The sequence below is a fragment of the Vigna angularis genome, chromosome 10 (genome assembly GCF_016808095.1).
Source record: "Vigna angularis cultivar LongXiaoDou No.4 chromosome 10, ASM1680809v1, whole genome shotgun sequence".
Lineage (NCBI taxonomy): Eukaryota > Viridiplantae > Streptophyta > Magnoliopsida > Fabales > Fabaceae > Vigna > Vigna angularis.
The window spans coordinates 3,344,342-3,367,485 of record NC_068979.1 but is presented as its reverse complement, the minus strand read 5'-3'; the positions used below and the strand labels follow the sequence as shown (position 1 = coordinate 3,367,485).

Sequence of the window (23,144 nt, the reverse complement as noted above, 5' to 3'; positions counted from 1 at the left end):
CTTGGATAAGTGTTATACCGCGTTACCTTGTCGAGTAATAAAGTTGAATGTTGGGAACTTGGCGTTAATGTTACGATTTTGACAGCATGAATGGACATGCATTTACATCATTTACATTGAAAAAGACTGATTTTTGTAAGAAATGTTTGTTTGAACGGTGAAATAATGTTATAGTTAGACCTGTAACTTTAACTATGATGTGAACAACTTCCTGGGTAGAACATCAAGTTATCTAATTTTAGAGTGTTTGAGTGTTTGTTTCAAGTTATCTAATTTTATTCCTATGTAGAACATTAGGAATAACTTTATAAAAAAATTTAAAAGATGCTCTATTGAAAAAATAAAGTATTTGCGGATGTTTTTTTATTTCCAGAATAATTAAAATGTGTTTGGTTAGCAACATATTTTGTTAGTAACGTATTGGAGTTACAAAATACCTCTATGTAAAAGATATTTCTGTTACTGCATTAACAGAAAAAAAAAATAGAAAAAAAATATTATAATTTACTTTAATGATTTTTATTGAGGTAAGGATTTCAACAGCTCCCACTCCCACGTCTGAGAAACCACACCCTCGTTTGACATAACCCACAAGAGAAACCACAACTTGACACCCACGTAAGTTCCCTAGTTTCCACTTCTAGCACTATGACATCTCATACATCCATGCACCAACCACTGACAATTGAGAAGTAATACATGACACCGTTCAAGATTTATACTCCCATCTTACAATCATTTTTCGTTAACTTTTTATTTAATAATTTAATTAACATTTTAATTAAATAACTTAACTCAATATTTTATTATTCGTTGGAGTTGTTAAATCGTTATACCAGAGAACGTCGGGTTACAAAATAGTTTTTTTCAATTCATTTAAAAATAGAACCGTTCATACAATATAACCAAGACATCTTTTTAGGCCTCTACAGAACATTACTTAATATGAATCGAAACACACCAATGGACATCAACATTTTAGGCATCCAATTATACTGCTGAAAGCCTAAATAGAATAGGCATATTTACGAATTTCCAAATAGAAAAGGCAGAGGAGAATCAAATGAGAAACAGAGGCTTAAGCGCATAAATGAAAAATATCGATCAACATTCTCGGGTTTTTACTCTAATTATAGGGTTACTCTATGCTTATTTACCATGTAAACAGATGATATCAAATTCCAACTTGATAAAAATTCTCAAACTTGTTACCACATTGGTGCAAAAATCTTAAGGCAGAAAAATTAACAGGTAATGCAAGTTCAAAGGCTTTCGCTGTAGAGCATCAATGTGATTGATTGCTAAAGCCCAACCCAAAAGCAGTTATTTGCTTCCAGCATGAAGGAGCAATAAACTAAGATAGAATATTAAAATTGTATACGAAAAATCTGGCTTGATGTTTGATAAGCTAACAATAGAACTGTTCACACAACATGATAAAAAAACATAAAACAAAAAGGAAAACAAAGATAAATCAAATAAGAAAGTAGTCACATATTCTTCAAGCCTCAACCTCACTTCTCAGACGAGTTGGGACCCCTCTTCTTGCCAAATCCCACCACTACAACAACATAAACCGAACCCCTCGTCAGAGAACGCACAATTATCCATCTTCTACTTTCGTAACACACTTCATATCACTCAATAGTACGAAATGGGAATTGAAGCGAAAATTAGGGTTTGAGAAAATACCGGCGGTGACGAATCGGCGATTGTATTGCATCCTCTTGTGGGCGCGTCCACGTGGCTTCTTCTTTTTGTCCTGCTTAGCTACTTTGGGGGTTTGGCCTCTGACTTTGCCGGCACGTGCAAGTGATCCGTGAACCTTACCTGCAAATTGCGTTATGTGTGATTCGTTGTGCACGAGAAAGAAACACAATCATACCTCATTTTCAAACAGGAGCCATAACTTAACTCACCCATCACAGCGACGATGAATTTCTCTTCTGATTACTCTATTTTCGCTTTGATCACTTGCTGCGGCAGACCCGAATCCTGAGGGAGTTATGCTATTAGTATTGTTAGGATTTAGGGTTGGGTCGCGGGTTCAAATATCTAAAGTAGATGGGCCTGGCCTTTGCTTGTTCATTGGTCCAATTAAAAAAAAAACAGAGAGACAAAAAAGAGAGGGGCTGATTTTATATTAATTATTTAATACTGGTAAATAAATGTATATTTTTAATTCTCCATAGATAGGTTTCATATACTTGGGACTATCAAACTGCTTGTCACCCACTTTAATCTATGGGTTAATCGATTCTATTTTATCCGTGTTAAATAAATTGATATGGGTAATGTTTGACTAAATCTTTGAATTTGTTTTAGTATTAATAAATATAGGCAATTTTTTTTAAAATTTTATCTTTTGAATTTAGAGTTATATATAAAGAAAGACATATAGAAATATTAGATTAAAATTCATGTGATGTAATAATATTAGAAAAGAACAAATAACAAAAATTATCTAAAAATGACAATAAATCTGATCGGACAATGTGTTTATCTATTATCTCATTCATAACAAAAAAAAAAGTTATTCAGGTCTTCTTATCATTAGATATCCATTTAAAAAATAATTATTTTAAAATTTGTAGATATTGATAGATACATGCGTATTCAAAAAATTATATTTTATAAAAAATTTAAAATAAAACCTAAATAAAATTAAAAATACATAAATAAATATATACATATATAATATAATTAAATAAAATGTAAATATAATTTTAATTTTAATTAAATTAAAACTAATAAAATATAAATTATTTTAACTTTTTGTAGGTAATGATTACGAGTCATATGCTTGTTTATAAACATATATTAAAATATCTCTTATTTGTAGACAATATATACATAGGGTATCAACTATCGAGAATTTTATTCACAAATACTTACTTGCATGTACTTGTATTTTTTTATTCCTAAATAGATCTATATTTCAATAATTTAAATATATTTTTAAAGAAGTCTTTTTGGCAAGTAAGATGTTGGGAGGAAAACTATGTAAACCTTAGAGTCTATAATTTTAACTAGTTTATCAATGCATTTATTACTTTTTCTAATTATGATTAAGCAACATTTCCATATGTTTGTAAGATACAACTTTCAGATTAAAAAAAGGTCTTAGGTTAGTAAAACGAAGTCAGTTTTTAACCAAAGATTCTATCATCACCTCAAACTTTATGGTAATAAGTTCTTCTGTAACGACAATAGCATTATTGATAAAGGTTGAAAGTCCTCTCTTATGTTACCTATTTGAAGTGTTTGTATTGATGTCTCTTCAAGATTAAAAAAATAAACCATGTTATGAAATTTTAGAGATTTTTGACTAAATTCATCCTAAATTGGAAGTAAACACGGCTTCTTAAGGTGAAAGTGATAAGGAGATGCTTGAAAAACTAGTGAATATTTGACAATACAAAGTTTCAAAATTAAGTTTCAAATTGCAAAAATCATCATTAATACTAAAAATCTTAAAACAGCAATATCTTCTGAACCCTTCTAACATGGTAGATCAGCAGTGTCATAATTTTCAAGGTATACAGAAAAACCATATTTTCAAGAAAATGAAACGGATCACCCACTAAGTCGTCAAACCTTATTTTCTTATGAGCAATCTGAATTTTACCCACCGGCAAGAGCAATTATACGTGTAACAGCAGATCAAAACGAAAGATGCATAATGATCTATCCTTTTACGTCAATTTTGGTCACGCTTTGGAATTCTCTCCACCAACTTCTTGCGCTATACCAGGGTTCTTTCCTGGAATTACAACATCAAGAAACAACATTATACTGAGAATCAAATTATTAACATCAAGCTGGGATGCTTGATTATCCATTGAGCTAGATAATGATATGATCTTCAGAGTCAATGTAATTTTGAGTTTTATAATTTTTATTATTTTAGTTAAATATAGAAAATGATGATTTATATAAGAGATGTAATGAAGGACAAAACATGTAATGAATCGATGGGAAATAGATATGGATAAGATTAATATAACTTAACAATCTTGGATGAACATGCTCCATGAACTTGTAGAAGGATGTTAAAATAGGAGATAATTCTGCATGGCATCAGCTACAACTTTTTCTACCTACAAGTCAAAGCATTATTCAAACAAGGAAACTGGATTTTTGTTACACAGATAATAATAGCACCCATAAATGTCGTAAGTCCCACCCTCTTGGCGTTGACCCTACAACCTTTTCTGCTAACCCTCTTGACATTCTACCTTCTCTTCCAAGGATGATGGCCAAGGGTGGGAAATATATTTTACTGCAGCTCAGTTTCTTTATGACAAATAGGATAAAGACGAAGGAATCAAGACATGCTTGTCGCATTTCGGTTTCTTTTTTTTATCAGATCCGGTGTTTACAAAATGCTTGTTGATGTGGTTCCTATTTATGTTTCAGAGTGATTCCTTTGAAGAAAGCTGCTGAAGAAAAGATTCAGGCAATGCGTGCAGCTGCAGCAGCCAGTTTTAAGTCACTGCTTTGAGAGCTGGGAGATATATCTTTTAACTCGCGTTGATACAGGGTATGTGTGTTGTCAATAAGTGCTAAGAGATAAATAACTTCTGGGATATTTTCTTTTGCTAGTGTTACTTGTGCTTTATAATTATGTTCTTAACTGATAATTGTAACAATGACAATTGAATACGGAGAGGGTTCAATAACAGCATGAGTATTGTGTGTGATTTGGCCAGCACGGTGTTTGATCTTAAAAAACTAACAGTAATGGACATAAAATGGGTTTAGTGAAAATCACAAATAAATTGTATTACGTAAAAAACAAAACAATACAATCAATATTCCAAGATATGCTGGTAGCACATAAGGAAATTTCTAATGAAGACTATGAAAAGAGAAAGCTCCCAAAGGCACTCCGAAGACAAAAGATACTTCAAAATATTTTACCGCAGTTTTCTGTTATCCACTTTACCATATATTTCTTCATTTTCTCTCACCTTAAACGGGTGCCTTTTTTACCTCACTTTCCCTATCCTTCGAATCTAATGACACCAGCCCATCTTGCCGAGTCATAATTTCTGAATAACACTCGGTGCTCACGATTTAGGGTTCTCTTAGCACGATAGCGGATGGAAAAGCGTGCATACAAGAAAATGAAATGACCAAGAACATGGTTCCAATAACAGAAAGAGAAGCCTGGGCTGCAATCCAGTATGCATAGAAAATACTCAAAGACGGCCTCAGGGTCGAAGAGAAGAGTAGTAAAATGGAGTCTATATAAAACTTCCATTGGATTCAAGTCGTCGCTCGAGACGAGATAATTTTTTTTATCATTGATCTCCTATCCTTTGCTAGAGATTAGGTTTCTTTACACCATACTAAAGACTAAGTTTTAACATGATGCTTATTAAATAATATCATGTCATTGCATAAGAACAATTTTATTAAAAAAATTACATTTACAATGTTATAATAACAATTCATTACTTACAAGTAACAGAACAAGGTTAGAGTTTCTTGTGTTTTCGAAGTACTGGTCTGCGACAAAAATTTGAAGAAATATTAAACAGCAACGACTTCTACTTTCAAAGTAATGGTTTTTCTTTGAACAGAAAAAATAATTTTATTACAGAAAAAAAAGTATTATAGTACAAATGATTGAAGGATAAGCAACCCTCAAGCCTCAACAAAGATAATACAAAAAGAGGAGGAAAAGAATGGAATGCTGTAGGAGAGTTGTCCTATCCTTTGCATACCCAAAAATACCGGTACCATTAAGAAGAGTTACAAGACCATGTACAACTAACAAATCCATACCATCTAAAAACTCTGATATTGTTCCCCAAGAAGAAACGAACCACAACTTTATCGATTATATGTCTGTGGCAAGGAAATTACCAAACAGTGTGCTACCTGTACAAGAAATAAAGCATGATTTATGCAACAAGTGGTGCAAGGCATAACAGAAATGGCAACAAACATCAAACAGAGGGAAAAGGAGAGAGTACCTTCAGGCAAAGTTTGAAACGAGGAAGACCCTTGCAAAGGCTGGAAAAAATCTTCACAAAACCTGCAAGAAAAATTGTATGTTATCATTGAATTTCAAAGCAATCTTAGAAATTCTAGTTTCAGTCTATGCGGATTTAAAGCTTTCCAATATAATAATAATATTACTGAAGTGACTGTATTTTTTGAACTGCAAGATATGAAGCTATAATAGAGTTTAAGCACAACAAATGCCTTTTTTCTACCAGGTGGGTTTGGCTTCATGAATAAAAAAGCTTTATTTTTATAGAACTGCAAACTCATTTATTTTGTACAAGGAATATATGCTATAGCTCCAAAGGTCCAGTTTGCTAGCATATTACACATAGAAAACCAAGTTGGAGTGTAATAGTAATTCCATATCAGGTGAAAAATTGTTTTCAATTGTCATCATGCGAAAAACATGTTCCCAATTGTCATCATGGGAAAAACAAATCTTGATGATACAATTATATATTTGTCTCATGAGAACAAAAATCACCCAATATGGATTCTTAAAATGAATAGAAGCAAAAATGGTTTCTTATCGTACAGCATAGCTACAGTCCACTGATAAACAAACTGTGTTTTGCAAAGCAAAAGATAAAAGAACATACATTACGACAAGCTGATTCATGATTACTCATCTTTCTGCATTCCTCCATGAGGGTGAGACATGAGCTCTTATGATAGATACAAAGCTTCTAAATAATCATCAATGTACGCTAAGCTCGGCCAATGATCTGTACGCATACGAACTAAAGTTGAAACATCTCCAACTTCCATTTGGAAAAGGAGATGGAACCGCGGTGGAAGGAATATTAGAACATGAAAACAACCTAGGTTTCTTTTCCTAGTATTGCTAATAACCCCCTTCTCATACTCTTCATCATTGTAAGTAAGACGGAGTGGACCTGTATCCTGATGAGAAACAGAACTAGCATCAGGAGAAGCATCTTCCAAAATGACATTTTGAATGATTCCCCCTTCCCATACAGCATCAATAAGTGGCTCCCCACTCACACCCACAACAAAGCGTGCCAAATGGCGCTCAGTTGCCTGGATCAAAGATGCTGCAGGGACATCAAGAAGCTTGACAGATTGAGTTCCACCGATGGCAGCAATCCCTTTACCCCCTTTCAACTGAAAGGTCTCCCGGCCAGTGCTGGAGGATGAGCCACATGCCTCCCACAAAGTATTGAACAGGTTAAAGTTGTATCGAGGTGTTTCATCTTCTGGAATATCTGATGGGACAATAGCCTTGAGAAACATGTCTTCTATGCCTACTGTGATTCCTTGAAGTTGACCTTGGATGATTTGACCATTTTCTGCATTTGTTTCAATGTGAACATCAACTATACCTGGTGTGGGTTCCCTGGGTTCCAAATCAACTACAACAGTAGCTCTATATTTTTCCTCTTCTCTGGAATCGTTGACACCAACAGGAACAATACTTAGGGAGACATTTTGAGATGCAGAATCTTTATTGTAAGGTTCACCAAGAAGAAAAGGTATACGACAGGATGGAATTGATCCATATGGTGCAGATGACGAGAAATTTAACACAGTAGCATATATAGCTGGAAGTGTGTCTATCTCTTCCGAGGATGGGACAGTTTTATCAATTCCCAACATGCGATTAAAAGTATCAGATTCAAATCTCAAACTGCATGATATTCTGACTTTGAGACCTGGCATATATCTGAAGTCGGGAATGCAGGAAAAATACTTCCTTAATGTATTCAAAATTTCTGCGACTTTAGAATCCATAACACGGAGTGGCTCTTGTGGCTGATTTATCCTTCTAGTTTCCTGAATGATCTGTGTATTGGAACTGTCAGAAATTTCCTTTTCCTCACCAGGAGCTTTGAAATCTCTGATGCTCTCCAGATAAGTAGGATTGGCGTTACTAACAACTAAATTTGACAACGACAGAGACCAAAATTGTTTGACTAGCAATGGGCGCAAACGCTCAAGGTGAATGCAGGATGATAAATTTTTAAATGACTTGAATTTCTGAGAAGGTCGAGGAGACTGAACGTTAAAAAATGAGGTTGGATGTGAAGATGGCGAAATTCCAAGAATCATGTCCCCGAGGTTCAGGATGTCTCTAAGCTTCTTCCCTGGAATACAGACCAGCATACGCAAGTAAATCCTGAAAAATACCGTACATCAGCACAGGCAGGCAATAACTTTTACAGACCCTCTAAACCTTCCAGTTATCTTCAAGATATAATTCATAAGCCAGAGGAGAAAACTAGAAAATATGTTATGTCAAAGGCAGCACTATGCAATACCTTGAATTATCACGGACCTCCAGATCAGGAAAACATAGACATGTAAATGCAAGCAGCCGAGACAATCTAAGGAACAATCTAGAGCTATGGTGGCGCATAAGCATAGTTCGGCAAATTCCAAGAGCTCTGCTTCCCTGGGACCAAGATTTCATCCCTGTATCTGGGCCATGTTTCTCCACAAGGAAAATCATGAAATTCGTAAGCAGCTCTAACAATCCACGAGGGGGTATAGTCTGATTTTCAGCAATTCTATCAAATATGGGGAAGCAATAAACCAACTTATAATCCATTCTCACTTTGGGAAGCAAGTGCTCATCAAATTTCTGAAGTAAGCACTCACCCAACCAAGAATGCTTTTGACAGGAGAGTAACCGGTCAACAAATGCTACGACAACAGGAACCAGTCTTCTACTTTCCAACATCATGTTCACAAGAAACCCCTGGAAAACAAAACAAAGAAACTTGAATACATCATGCCTAAACCACAGCAGTGATAAAAGAAATGAGTCAGCATCAGCAATTAACCATGGAATCTGAACTTTTCAGTTACTAACATACACGTGGACGCAACTTCTAAAATAGAAACATTATTAGCACCTGCAAAGTGCGAAAAATGGCAGAGTCCAACAGATTTCTGGCTGTGGAAGGATCATTGTCAGAATGAGAAGAAGAAGCAATCAGAAACTTATGGAAGGTGCGGAATGCAACAGCAGTCTCGGTGCTCGTGGGAGGCAGCCATTTGAAAGAAGAGACACAAACAAGACCATTTTCAAACAGCTTCACTGGATCAATCAACTCATCAGAACCACTTTTCAGCCTCAACACATTAGCACAAACCGAGGAAAACGCAAGAAGGTCAAGCTTCAAGGCTTTCAAAGCCAGAGGATCAAATAAAGCGGGATAAAAAGTGGAGCACAATTCGATGGTGGGCTTCGTCTTCTCGAAAATGAACTGATTGAGACCCAACAACCAGTGGATAGCCAACAAGCGAAACACCAAAAAATGCTGAGATTCTCTCGAAATCAACAAGATCCTGCGAGAAACCTCTCCCTCTTGACCTTCAAAGGCCTCCAAGAAATGCACATACATGCTCAAAACAGCATGGCACAGAACAGGGTCAAAGGAATGAATCATCCCGAACACCTGCACCTTCAGCATGGAAGGTTGCAATTCCAATGCCAAAGCCACGGGAACTATCATAGACACAAACTCCATAATCCCGCAAGGAGTCATCACATGCGGCCACTCCAGCAAAAATGACAACGCCCTCCTCAACTCCTTCACATTCAATCCCGAACCTGACTCCGAACCTGAACCCGAATCCGTCACACAGTTCGGCGCGTAGAAAGGGATCATCGGAACCGATGTGTTGAGAATCGAAACACTGAGTTTCCGAGCGACGATGCTGTGAATCACCGATGTGAAGAGCAAGAGGTAACACTGCGAAGCGTGAGTTCGTTCGCTCTGGCACAAACTCCACAGGTGTCCAACCACATCGGAGAGCAATCCCGGTTTCCATCGCTCCAATTCCCTCAGGCATTCGCACGCCACGCCGCGCGTTTGCCGGTCCGAACCGAAATTAGGCCGGTTTACAACTGTCAGCAGCAGCTCGACCAGGTTAGTCTCCGTTTCGGCCTCGACGACAACGTTTTCCGATGTGCAGATGAGAATCGAGGTAGCGGAGACCATGAACTGGTCTTTGAAAGCGGAAGCGGCAACGTCGAGCGGCGCATGGACAACGGCTTTGAGCGCTTCGACGAGGCGATGGAGATGGTGGTGGGAGGTGAGGAAGGAGAGAGAGAATTCGTCGAGGAAGACAAGGAGTTGGAGCTTGAGAAAGAGAGGGAAGTCCTTGCGGAGAAGAGAGGAGAGGAGAAGATCGAAGAGAGGATCCAGAGAGGTCCATTTGTGCTGGACGCCATTCTGGAAGTCCTCGATTAGGGTTTCCCACTCTTGAGATGTCAGAGGCTTCGACGGTGGTGGTGGCGCTGCCGCTTTCTCCGCCATGCCGTTCACGCTTCGGCGTAGCTGCTTATCTCGTCACTTTACCCATTAAAAAGAAAAACTGGACCTGGACTCTGGTTACTTTGGATATTTGAACCCGCGACCCAATCCTAAATCCTAACAATACTAATAGCATAACTCCCTCAGCATTCGGGTCTGCCGCAGCAAGTGATCGAAGCGAAAATAGAGTAATCAGAAGAGAAATTCATCATCGCTGTGATGGGTGAGTTTAGTTATGGCTCCGGTTTGAAAATGAGGTATGACAGTGTTTCTTTCTCGTGCACACCAAATCACACATAACGCAAGGTTAGTTAAGTAATTTTAAAAAAAGAAAAAAAAAACTCTCTGGGCAGGCATGCAGGAAAAGAAATAACATTTTTTTTACAAGTGTTAGTATGTGATTGTCAAATATTCGAGCAAATAAAATAGGTGAAAAAGTTGTTAAAAAATATTGTTAACATGTTATAGTCCAGAAAAAACCTTAGTTACTAACCATTTTTGTTATGGAAAATAATTTTTTAACAATAATAACTTTTTTACAGCTCGTTGGTCATTTTAAATATATGAAAAGTGTATTGTCAAAAAGTTATTAACAAAAGTTTTTAAGATATCATGGTTTTTGTTATATTCTGGTTTTTGTTATATTCAACAACTTGTGTGCTTGTCTTATAAATTATGGACACCATTTTTTGTTGTCCAAAACAACACCTGTAGCTCCGTTTTGAGGCACACTAAATCAGAGAAATTTAGGGCACACAATTGCTTTGTTCCTCAAAGCCACTAGGAGCGATGTTCAAAACTATCCATTCTCGGTACCAGGGCAAGCCACTGCAGACTGTTCACAGTTTCATCCTCTTGGGTGTGTGCGCTCTGATATAATTTGTTTTTTTTTTAAATTTATCTTCTTTCATTTGTTGTGTGATGCTATAATAATTTATATTTTCTATTTTTTTTTGGTTATGTGATGTCATTCTCCTCCATTCACGTATCGTTGTTTTTGGTACAATTTGGTTTTATATTACGTCTTTAAACGATTATGAGATATAATCCGTGTTTTGTTGTATGAGTAACGGGCTTTAAATTATTATATAACCTCAATGCCATATTATTGATGGTGTGTTATACGTGTATGACACAGTATGATGTAATTTCCTTTACTTTTAGTTAAGAGTTTATGTAAATTATGGTGTTTGACAACCTTGGCAATACTGATAAAGGTTCAACTATACAAAGTGTACTAAACCATTAAACAAGAAAACATTAATGAAACACTGATCATAGAAAACAAATTCAATCATTTCTAGTGAATAAAAAATATGCATAATTTGATTTGTGACGACATATACCAATTAACTATGCTTTTTTTATTAGTTCTGTCGGATGTATTATTCTGTTTCTAATACAAACACAGCTCATTGCAGTTTATGTTTGCCATCAATGATGATCTCTAGTATTTATTAACTGACCTTCAAGGGAAGGATTCAGTGAGCAATGGTTATAGACAAATTTACTGGATCTGTTAAAGGTAAGAAAACTTTTTCCATCCATAAGTTGTAACTGTGCTTCAACATATATGTATAAAATAGTAAATAATCCTTGTGATGCTTAGGATTTGATTATTTTTTTTAAACCTTCCGTGTACAAATGATCTAATAATTGATATGTTGATCCTAGCATATGCAAGAAATTTGCAAATTCGTGCTGCCTGTGAAACATTTAGGCGATCTCATGATTATGGATATAAGTTATCACTGATTTCATGCAATTCGTTGCTGAGTGGTCTGGAGAAGGAGAATGAAACAGGAGAAATGGAATACGTGTACAAGGAAATGGTAAAGAGGAGAATTCTGCCTAACTTGACAACATTTAATATTTATATCAATGGTCTCTGTAAAGCTGGTAAGTTGAATAAGGCAGAGGATGTCATTGAAGACATTAAAGCCTGGGGATTTTCTCCAAATGTAGTTACTTATAATACTCTGATTCATGGGCATTGCAAGAAGGGAAGTGCTGGAAAAATGTACAGAGCTGATGCCATTTTGAAGGAAATGCTTGCTAATAAAATTTCCCCAAATGAGAGATCCTTTAATTCTCTTATTGGTGGTTTTTGTAAGGATGAGAATGTGTTCGCTGCAAAAAAGGCTTTAGAAGAGATGCAAAGACTGTAACTAAAACCTAATTTAGTTACTTATAATTCGCTGATAAATGGTTTATCTAATAACGGGAAACTAGATGAGGCCATTGCTTTGTGGGATAAGATGGATGACTTAGGTTTGAAGCCAAATATTGTTACTCATAATGTTCTTATTAACGGGCTTTGTAAGAGGAAGATGACGTGGGAAGCAAGAAAACTCTTTGATGATATAGCTAAGCAAGGTTTGGTACCCAATGCAATAACATTTAATACATTGATTGATGCATTCTGCAAAGACGGGATGGTGGAAGAGGCATTTGCTATGCATAAATCGATGCTAGAAGAAGGGATTATTCCAAATGTTTCAACCTATAATACCTTAATTGCAGGTTTGTGCAGGAACCAGAACGGGAGAGCTGCAAAGGATCTTCTTAATGAAATGCTGACCTATGGCCTGAAAGCTTATGTTATAGCATATAACATCTTAATAGATGGATGTTGCAAAGACAATGAATCAAGTAAGGCAGAAAAATTACTTGGTGAAATGCTCAACGTCGGTGTCAAAACTATCACGGGGGGTAAGTGGTAGACAGTCCTTTGTCGCCAAAACTATCCCAAAAAAAATCTGAATTAATCACTCTTATTAGTGTAACATAAGGTTCTACTCAAGTCACTCTAAAGTTGGATTGAATGCAAATTGTTTTTAGAAGTACACAGCAATTGTAAAAATGGGATGGAGTAAACAACTAGTAAAATGCAATGTGTTAAACTTAAATTAAAACCATGGAACATAAATTAAAGGAGTATTAACTAAACTAATATACAATAAGGTTAATTAAAAAGGGAAAATGAACTAATGATTATGAAACTTGGAAATGAAAGAGATCTTTAAAAACTATAAACCAAAGCAAGTAAACTGACTATCAAAGTAAGGAACAAAAGCTAAAATGGAATAAATGGTTTAGTTGGTGCTTAAAACTAGACATACTTGTGATCAAAAGCCAGATGGGAAATTCAGTGGGTGCGTAAAACTAGACATACTTGCACCAAATAAATCCTCCTAACTAAAACATGTCACTTATAAACCAAAAACTAAAACCGATGGAAGGAAATATAAAATAAGAAGAAATAGAACAGTAAAAAGAAAAACTTAAAACGTATGGATTAATTTAATGGAATGGAGAGAATAAAATGTGATTGTTTGTTTTAAGGAATATAAAAATGAAAGTGTAAAAATGTGGAGAAAAAATCGTGGATGTTTATGAATAATTTGATGAATGTGATAAATAATAAATGCTTTAATAAATTAAAATTCATTATTATAATTTTGTCCTTATGATTAAGATTAATATAAAATAAATTTAATTTAATTTAACATAAAATATAAATGATTAACTTAAATAAAAAAAATTAATAGGGGTAATTATTATTTAATAATAATAATTATAATGATCATTAATATAATAATAATAATTATTCTTATTATAATGTAATGAAAGTTTCTTCAAAATCCTAGAAAAATTGATTTTCATGAATCTTGTAACTAGTTTCATGCAATACAATAGAAATGATATTCTCAATTATCGGAATCATTTTTTTAGTATTTTTCTCACTTAACATAAAATTAGTTTTTGTTAACAAAAATCGTTTCTTTTCTTCCAATAAATTAATAGGTCTTTCATTTTTATATATTACTTTCTTATTTCTATTAACTTAGACTCACACTTATATTCCTAACAATTTATTCCACCAACAAACATAATTTACATCAAAACCTATAAACTAATATGGATAGTTGTGCGAAGAAATCTTTACATACACAAGGATATAGATGAAACTAAAATGAAAACATTCCAAATTAGATAAAGAAAAAAATAAAAAATAATTAGATAAATAAATATTAATGATACAACTTTCTCTTCAAATATCCTCCTCAAAAGCAATGATCACATTTTCAATATCTCCTTCAAATTTGTCCATCCATGCCAGTCACTATAAACAAATGCACTACACTCATTTGTCCACATGCGTATTCAATAAATATATAGAAACAATCACAATATTACAGTTTTAAATTTCATTTAAATATTTTATTGTTATATATTTATATAACAATGGTTGTTAAATTTAAAGAGAGTGAAATTATAATTTACGATTGTAATTTTTATATGGCTATCTTGAAATTAAAATTAAATACTCCTTTCTGTTGAAACCTACTGCAGAAATTTTCGAAGATTTATCTTTATCTGGTCTATATCTTTCCAAAGTTTGATTTTCTGATCATTGCCTTTGGATAATACATGGCACAGGAGAAGGCCTTTTGACTCCACCACACACCCTCAAGACAGAAGTGAAGTGACAAAATAGTACGTGGGGGTAGATTTGCACATTTTTCATGCCACTTTTTGTCATTATCTTCTTTTTTTTTTCAACAACGGTACACAGAGAATTTGTCACCAACATTGTTTTGTAAATTACCCAAAAGTTATAATTTGTTTAAATTCATACACAAAAAGTCTGTTCCCCAAATTAAAAAAAAAAAAAAAGAAAGAAAAAGAACGAGCAGAAGAATTACGTGAGGTGAGTCAAATATTATAAAAAATTAACTCAACAATCTTTTGTTTTTTTATATAGCAATATATAAAAAATGATCCCATGTACTTTACACATTTCATATATTTATTTTACTTTTAACTATAATTTAAAATTAAAAAATAAAAATAATTATCGTGTTACGATTTTTTTTTAAAATACAGATACACATTTCCTATTTTCTAATTGTATATATAAATTAAATAACAATTTTTACTGGATAAATTTTCAGTAATGACGTTTTTTAAAACGTTATATTATCTCTTGATACCCTATAAAAATCTGTTAAGTAGACAGATAAAATTTTATATTAGAGAATAGAGTATAAACTGTTTATCATAGATAAAAAATAAATAATCTAAAATTGAAAAAACATAGTTGTATTGTGTTCTTGGTGGTGAGTGGGAATTGCGAAATTGAGGGCTTTTCATCTCTCTCCAAATACTCTCTATACGGTTTCCTGCAAGATTGAAAACATGGATCGCGGAGTTGTATTGTTGTATTGAGGCTCGTAGGTTTTTGCAGTTTCCGGGTACGTTTTCATCGATTTATCGTCATTGGATTGCGTGCGTTTCAGAATTCCCAGATCTTGTTTTCTGTTTTGGTTATTGAACCTTGTACTGGAGGTTTAGCTTTCAAGGGAGTAGTAGCTTCGAGAGTTTTTGTTCTGGATCTCGAGGTTTAGCTTGGCGTTGAGGTTAGGAATTGCGAGAGGTGAAATCTGAGGTTGATTGAGCGTGTTTGTGTGGGATCGAGGATAATCTGTGAAGGGTTAGGGTTTTAGGTCGATGGCTTCGAATCCTCCATTTCACTTGGAGGATCAGACGGATGAGGATTTCTTTGATAAACTGGTTGAGGATGACATGGAGCCTATTAATTCTGTCCATGATGAAGGGGATGATGATTCGGATGAGGCTAAAGCATTTGCAAATCTGGGAATCAGTGATGTTGATGCTACTACTGTATTTGAGAGTTCTGATGTTGGTGAGAGTGGGGTAGAAGTCAAAGGGGAATTGGGTACTGTGGAATCCGATGTGAGACTTGAACAGGAGGGGAATTCTGTACCCTCCTCTAGTTCAGCTGGATTTGATAGTAAGGTGGATCCCAGTCATGATGGGATTGGGGTGAGATCGGAAATTACGTCTTCTTCAGCTGTTGGCACAAGTGATAACGTTGGTAGTTCTGGGGTTAAGGAGGTGGGTTGGAATTCTTTTCATGCTGAATTGAATGGAGGTGATGGGTTTGGATCGTATTCTGACTTTTTCAGTGAGTTGGGAGATCAGTCTGGAAATTTTCAAGGGAGCGTGTATGATAATTTAAGTAGTGAGGTGAAGCCAGGTAATGAAGTTCAAAATGTTGGCTTAAATTCCTCAGGTAATTATGTGCAATATCAGGAGGGTGAAGGTTATGAAGCATCCTTAGAAAGCCACTCAAATAGGCAAGGTGATGACTTAAATGCTTCAGTAAATCATGTACAATATCAAGAGGATCAGAATCATGTTGCATCTTCAGAAGATCACACAAATGGACAAGATCTGAGTGGTAGCCAGTACTGGGAAGATCTTTATCCTGGCTGGAAATATGATCACAACAGTGGGCAATGGTATCAAGTTGATGGCTATAGTGCAACAACCACTACTCAGCAAAGCTCTGAAGCCAATGTATCTGCAGATTGGACTGCTGCTTCTGCTGGAAAAACAGAAATCTCTTACATGCAGCAAACTGCTCAATCTATCGCTGGAACTTTAGCTGAAACTGGCACAACTGGAAATGTGTCTAGCTGGAGTCAGGTTTCACAAGGGAACAATGGGTATCCAGAGTATATGGTTTTTGATCCTCAGTATCCTGGTTGGTATTATGACACAAATGCCCAAGAATGGCGTTCATTGGAAACTTACAATTCAACTGTCCAGCCTTCTGGTCTTGGACAAGAAAATGGGCATGCTTCTATCAGTACTTTCTTGCCCAATGATAATAGTTTGTATAGTGAATACGGCCACGCTGATAAGTATGTACCGCAGAGCTTTGATAGCCAGGCTATAGATGGCAGCTGGAGTGGTTCATATGGCACTAACCATCAGCAGGGTTTTGACATGTACACAACTGGAACTGCTTCAAAAGGGGATAAAATAAGTTCCGGGGGCAACCAACAAATTCATCATTCTTATGGTCCAAGTATTTCTGAGAACAAAGATCAACAGCATACTTCTAGTTCTTTTGGATCAGCTACATTGTACAATAAAGTAAACCACAATCACGGTTTGGCTAATGGAACTTTTGAACCACGAAGCTTTGGCCCAAGTGGGGACACTGTTCAACAGTTTAATTATTCAAGCACCAACATTGGGGAACAAAATGTTTTTTCAAATGATTTTACTGAAAAAAAAATTCCCTTTAGTTATTCTCCGCAATCAATTCAGGGTGGGCATCAGTTTTCACATGCCCCTCATGTTGGGAGATCATCAGCTGGACGTCCTGCTCATGCTCTGGTAACTTTTGGATTTGGAGGAAAACTCATCATAATGAAAGATCGTGATCTTTTGAGCTCATCATACGGAAACCAGGTTAATTCTTGATTCCTCCTTTCAGTTTTGCTCAATATTGTTTCCTTTTTATTCTCTAACTTTGTATGAGTATTTTCTCAAAACAATTAACTCAGTATATTCGTTTATATCTGAAGGATTCTGTGCAAGGTTCTGTTTCTGTGTTGAACCTGATAGACGTTCTCACAGAAAGTATGGATTCTTTGAGCACTGGAAATGGTACCGGTGATTATTTCCGTGCTCTGAGCCAGCAATCTTTCCCAGGTCCATTGGTTGGCGGGAGTGTTGGAAGTAAGGAACTGTACAAATGGTTGGATGAGAGAATTGCACATTTTGAATCACCTGACTTGGATTATAAGAAAGGTGAAAGATTGAGACTCCTTCTTTCCTTGCTTAAAATAGCTTGTCAACATTATGGGAAGCTACGATCGCCTTTTGGTACAGACACCTTACTAAAAGTAAGTTACTTCTGTAGTTATTCGGTTTCTTTTTCCCACTTTATGCAATCATTGTCAACTGAATTTGCTATAACTTTTCAAGGATGAAGGACGTTCTGTATAGAGCTGTACCATTCATCTTTAAAAGATATTAGAAGTTCACTATTGTGCATTATTTCTATCATGATGCAGACGATTATTGTCCTTTATTTCTCTACTTTTGAATCGTTTGTAGTGGGTTATGACATCATAATTCATAATTGCTTTGCAAATGGCAGTGTGGCTTTATCTTCTTTTCTTATCATTCTCCGGATAGTCAGTGATTCTCTGTCATTTATTGCCCGAATACTATTCTCATGCGTATGTGACCTTTTGGGGTTTGGCTTTGATACAGGAAAATGATACTCCTGAATCTGCAGTTGCAAAACTTTTTGCTTCTTCCAAGACGAGTAGCACACAGTTCCCTCAATATGGGACAGCAAGCCATTGCTTGCAAAATTTGCCCTCTGAAGGACAAATGAGGGTGTGTATTTGACTCCTGACCCACTTCCACTCCCAGATTGTTTTGTTCGCTTTTCTGATTTTGATTTTGATATAGGCAATGGCTCTTGAGGTTCAAAATCTTCTTGTCTCTGGGAGAAAGAAGGAGGCTTTACAATGTGCGCAAGAAGGACAATTGTGGGGACCAGCACTTGTTCTTGCCTCACAACTTGGTGATCAGGTCAGATATTTTTAAACTGTTCAATACTCTGCTGATATTTGATGCCTGGGCTAGAGAGTTGCCTTTGGGGTCTTACAGTCTTGTTCTCATACTGCCTTTGGCGGCTGTTGTCCATATTTGTGTTGCAGTTTTATGTTGATACAGTGAAGCAAATGGCACTACGCCAGCTGGTTGCAGGGTCACCTTTGCGCACATTATGCCTTCTAATTGCTGGGCAACCAGCTGAAGTATTCTCTATTGATTCCTCAATTAATGGGCACCCTGGTGCTTCTAACATGGCCCAGGTGTCAGCACAGGTAATCCTAATAGAACAAACTAAGAAGTCATGCAATATGCAATCCACATGTATTGTTTCATTTTTCAATAGTTTCAAGGGTTATCAGTTTGTATTTTATTTGGAAGTCAAAACTTTTTGTTGTTTTGGTATTCAGGTTGAGTCCAATGGTATGCTTGACGATTGGGAGGAGAATCTGGCTGTGATAACTGCAAACAGAACCAAAGGTGATGAACTTGTAATTATTCATCTGGGTGATTGTTTGTGGAAGGAAAGAAGTGAGGTACAGTTCAATCTTTGATTTATTTTTTTGAAGTCTTTAAGAGTTTTCCTTTCTGGTTCTCATTTAAGATTCTTATTTTAGATTACTGCTGCACACATCTGCTATTTAGTTGCTGAAGCAAACTTTGAGTCATACTCAGATAGTGCAAGACTCTGTCTAATAGGAGCAGACCACTGGAAATCTCCTCGAACATATGCTACTCCAGAGGCTATCCAGGTATTTGAAATGTGTCTAGTTCTTAAGTTCCTTCTTCCACAAAATTTGGCTTTTTATTAATGTATATTTTTGAGTCCTTTTCTCACAGAACATTCTGTATGCTGTCATTGTTGTGTATCTACTGAAAAATCTCTTCATCTCAGATTGTTGCCAATTCTTATAGTTCTAGGATTCAGGTAGACTCAGACGAGTCTGTTTCATATTCTGTACTGTATTTGTCTAGAGGCTTAAAAGATGGAATCTGCCTTTTCTAATTCTTCTTTCTTAGATTTGTTCTTCAAATGTAAGAATTTTATTTTTCTTATTCAGCCTTTTGTTTTGTAAGCTTCTTAAGTAACCTGTCTGTGTCTTATACTTGTTCCACCTCACGATCTGTTGCTTTCTAAAAGGAACATGTTCAGTATGATCGAGTATGTTACATGATGTGTTTATTGAATAACTCAAACTTGTCTTACCTGATTGGTACTTGGACAGAGGACCGAGTTGTATGAATATTCGAAAGTGCTTGGAAACTCTCAGTTTACTTTGCACCCATTTCAGCCGTATAAGCTTATATATGCATATATGCTAGCTGAAGTGGGGAAGGTTTCAGACTCGTTGAAGTAAGTTTGTGTAACATTATTTAGTTGCTATTACCTTTTATACGATCTCTTATTATTGTCATTTGATTTCAGGTACTGCCAAGCACTACTGAAATCCTTGAAAACTGGCCGTGCTCCAGAAGTAGAAACGTGGAAACAATTAGCATTATCTCTCGAGGAGAGGATTAGAACTCACCAACAGGTACTTGTCCTTCAAAAAAATTTCATTATCTTATAGTGTTGATACTGATAAGTTATCATTTTGTTTATCAATAAATGTTTCAGGGTGGATATGCGGCAAATATGGCTCCTGCAAAATTAGTCGGCAAACTGCTCAACTTTTTTGATAGCACTGCTCATCGAGTTGTCGGTGGTTTACCTCCACCTGCTCCAACATCATCCCAAGGAACTTTTCATGGAAGTGAACAACATTACCAACAGATGGCACCTAGAGTATCCTCTAGTCAATCCACAATGGCTGTGTCGTCCTTAGTTCCATCTGCTTCGATGGAACCTATAAGTGAGTGGACAGCTGACAATAATAGAATGACAAAGCCTAATAGAAGTGTTTCTGAGCCAGATATTGGTAGAACCCCTAGACAGGTGTGTTAGTACTATTAAAGGTGTAATGTTGATTTTCATCTTCCTCTGCATTTTTTCTGTTATTAAAAGTTCTGATCGAGAAGTTGTGGTTGATGTTTTTTAAGGAAATGACCTCACCTGATGCACAAGGGAAGGCACAGGCATCAGGGGGTACTTCCCGCTTTTCACGCTTTGGCTTTGGCTCACAACTTTTGCAAAAGACAGTTGGGCTAGTCTTGAAACCTCGCCCTGGTCGGCAGGTGTGATTAGTTGTTTTATTTTCTTTTAATTGCAACAGTGCTTTGACGTGACTTCTCTAATGGTTCTTATTTTAATCTATAAATATGTAGGCTAAATTGGGTGAGAAAAACAAGTTCTATTATGATGAGAAGCTGAAGAGATGGGTGGAGGAAGGTGCGGAACTTCCAGCTGAAGAAGCTGCACTGCCTCCACCACCACCAACAACTGCTGCTTTCCAGAATGGGCCAACTGAATACAACCTGAAATCTGCTTTGAAGACTGAAAGTTCACCTCCTTTCGAGGGATCAAACATAAGAACATCTACCTCTGAACTGAGTCCAGGGATGCCACCAATACCACCCACCGCAAATCAATTCTCTGCCCGAGGTCGATTGGGTGTTCGATCAAGGTAAACCTTTTGTCTATATTAATTATGAGTAGGGTTTGTTGGCTCCTAAGCATTGTAATGTCGAACTCCTATTCCTTTGGTTCCCTGTTTGATTATAAAATTTGAAATGGAAGGCCTTTAAATTTAAAGAGTGGTAAAAAATGTAGCTGAGCTGGCACAATAATTGAATCTCAAAATGCAATATACATTTTGCTATAGACCTGGCTTATGGAGGATTGTCTTGTAAACCTAACTAATATGTATCTGAAAATGCTACACATGAAAAGAATGGAAATAAGGAAGGACCTATGGGTTCTTGGTATTCTTTTGCAGTCAGCTCAGTTTCCGGAACCAAGAAGAAAAATTTATTATTCAATGACAAAATTTGAAAGGCATAATATATATTAAAATGTTTTATGACTATACAGGTATGTTGACACCTTCAACCAAGGTGGGGGAAACTCTGCAAACCTGTTTCAATCCCCTTCTGTTCCATCTGTTAAACCGGCTCTTGCTGCCAATGCAAAGTTTTTCGTTCCTAGTCCTGCACCATCGTCAAATGAGCAAGCAATGGGGGCGATAGCAGAAAGCAATCAAGAAGATAGTGCAACAAATGTAGATCCTTCAACATCTGCCACAAATGAGTGGTCATACCAAGGCCCACCCGCACATGTACCGGCAACAGCCATTCAGAGGTTTCCGAGCTTGGGTAACATCCCAAAACAGGGAGCGACAGAAGGAAGCAACTCTCATTTTTCTAATTCACGCCGAGCAGCTTCATGGAGTGGGAGTCTTAATGATTCATTTAGCCCTCCAAATTCAGGCAATATTAGGCCTTTAGATGCCTCAAGATTTATGCCCGATGAATCTTCAATGCACACTCCAGCAAGAAATAGCAGTTATGGGGAAGATCTTCACGAGGTTGAACTCTGAGCAGATGCTCAAGCTGTAAATATAATTTTTGTTTTTGATGATCGGAATAGCTTCTCTGGATGAACGAAACAGTGGTACACACAAGTGGGGTTCACAGAAAGAGATCAGACAATAACAACAGATATGTACCATTTCCTCTTTTCAGTATTTTTTTATGTCTCCAACTTCCAACTCCCAACCTGGTGATGTATGATTAAATGTGGTCGACTGGAGTGTAGAGTAGGTTTTGTTTTTGTATTGTTTTAAATGCCACGGGAGTTGGCAGTGGACACCGTCTGAGGATTATGGAACTGGTGTGCTACAACAATGGATAGGACCACCTGCTTAGGTGAGTAGTACAACTCATTTGTTCATTTTATTAAACAAGGAAACTCCTCACGAGGAAAATCACCTCAACAGATCAACCATAAAAGAATAGTGTACCGAATTGTGAAATATAATTTTGTTATATTGTATTTCTTTCTACCATCATTTATTAAATTATATCTTTTCAATACTTCCAAATTTGTATATGACGACAACAAAATCCATAAAATTTAACTTATTTAATCTATCATTGATTCGTATAATTTAGATTAGAGCTAAATTGAATTTCATATTATTTTAGTAAGATTCTTTTATATCCGTATAAATCCAAATTTAGATGATTGGATTGAAATTTAAATCTATGTTTTTTAAAAGAAAATACTTTGATTATTTATAAATCGTTTTGAAATCTTTATTTATAAATCTAAAACTATTTCAAATTATTGATAAGAATATCTCAGGAAAAAACAAATTTTATTAAAAGTTACTATGATAAAATTAAAAAATATTTTTTAGTGAGAAACGATTTTATGTATGAATAAATAAAAGTAATCTATTTAAATAAATGTTAATAAAATATCTAAAAAATGTGATTTTACCTAATTCAATTTTT

The 23,144-nt window shown here is 35.8% G+C and overlaps 3 protein-coding genes and 1 pseudogene across 3 annotated transcripts; 2 read left to right on the top strand and 2 right to left on the bottom strand.

The window, feature by feature from the left end:
- Positions 1 to 1,355: 1,355 nt before the first annotated feature.
- Positions 1,356 to 2,077, bottom strand: LOC108335099 (40S ribosomal protein S30). The gene is made up of 3 exons (XM_017571039.2): positions 1,920 to 2,077; positions 1,693 to 1,830; positions 1,356 to 1,561 (listed from the first exon to the last, which is right to left on the bottom strand). Exons 1-3 carry the CDS (start codon positions 1,921 to 1,923, stop codon positions 1,515 to 1,517), a joined length of 189 nt encoding a protein of 62 aa, XP_017426528.1. The 5' UTR covers positions 1,924 to 2,077; the 3' UTR covers positions 1,356 to 1,514.
- Positions 2,078 to 5,573: 3,496 nt separating this feature from the next.
- LOC108335095 (uncharacterized) lies at positions 5,574 to 10,586 on the bottom strand. Its single transcript, XM_017571032.2, has 5 exons — positions 8,895 to 10,586; positions 8,298 to 8,737; positions 6,618 to 8,155; positions 5,985 to 6,046; positions 5,574 to 5,889 (listed from the first exon to the last, which is right to left on the bottom strand). The coding sequence occupies exons 1-3, from the start codon at positions 10,302 to 10,304 to the stop codon at positions 6,685 to 6,687; spliced, it is 3,321 nt and encodes a 1,106-aa protein (XP_017426521.1). The 5' UTR covers positions 10,305 to 10,586; the 3' UTR covers positions 5,574 to 5,889; positions 5,985 to 6,046; positions 6,618 to 6,684.
- Positions 10,587 to 11,792: 1,206 nt separating this feature from the next.
- On the top strand, positions 11,793 to 13,024 carry LOC128194293 (pentatricopeptide repeat-containing protein At1g09820-like; annotated as a pseudogene).
- Positions 13,025 to 15,376: 2,352 nt separating this feature from the next.
- On the top strand, positions 15,377 to 22,680 carry LOC108335684 (protein transport protein SEC16B homolog). The gene is made up of 13 exons (XM_017571785.2): positions 15,377 to 17,591; positions 17,708 to 18,028; positions 18,402 to 18,530; positions 18,606 to 18,728; positions 18,857 to 19,024; positions 19,160 to 19,285; positions 19,367 to 19,501; positions 19,976 to 20,103; positions 20,176 to 20,284; positions 20,368 to 20,685; positions 20,790 to 20,924; positions 21,015 to 21,313; positions 21,721 to 22,680. The coding sequence occupies exons 1-13, from the start codon at positions 15,816 to 15,818 to the stop codon at positions 22,223 to 22,225; spliced, it is 4,272 nt and encodes a 1,423-aa protein (XP_017427274.1). The 5' UTR covers positions 15,377 to 15,815; the 3' UTR covers positions 22,226 to 22,680.
- The last annotated feature ends 464 nt before the right edge of the window (positions 22,681 to 23,144 follow it).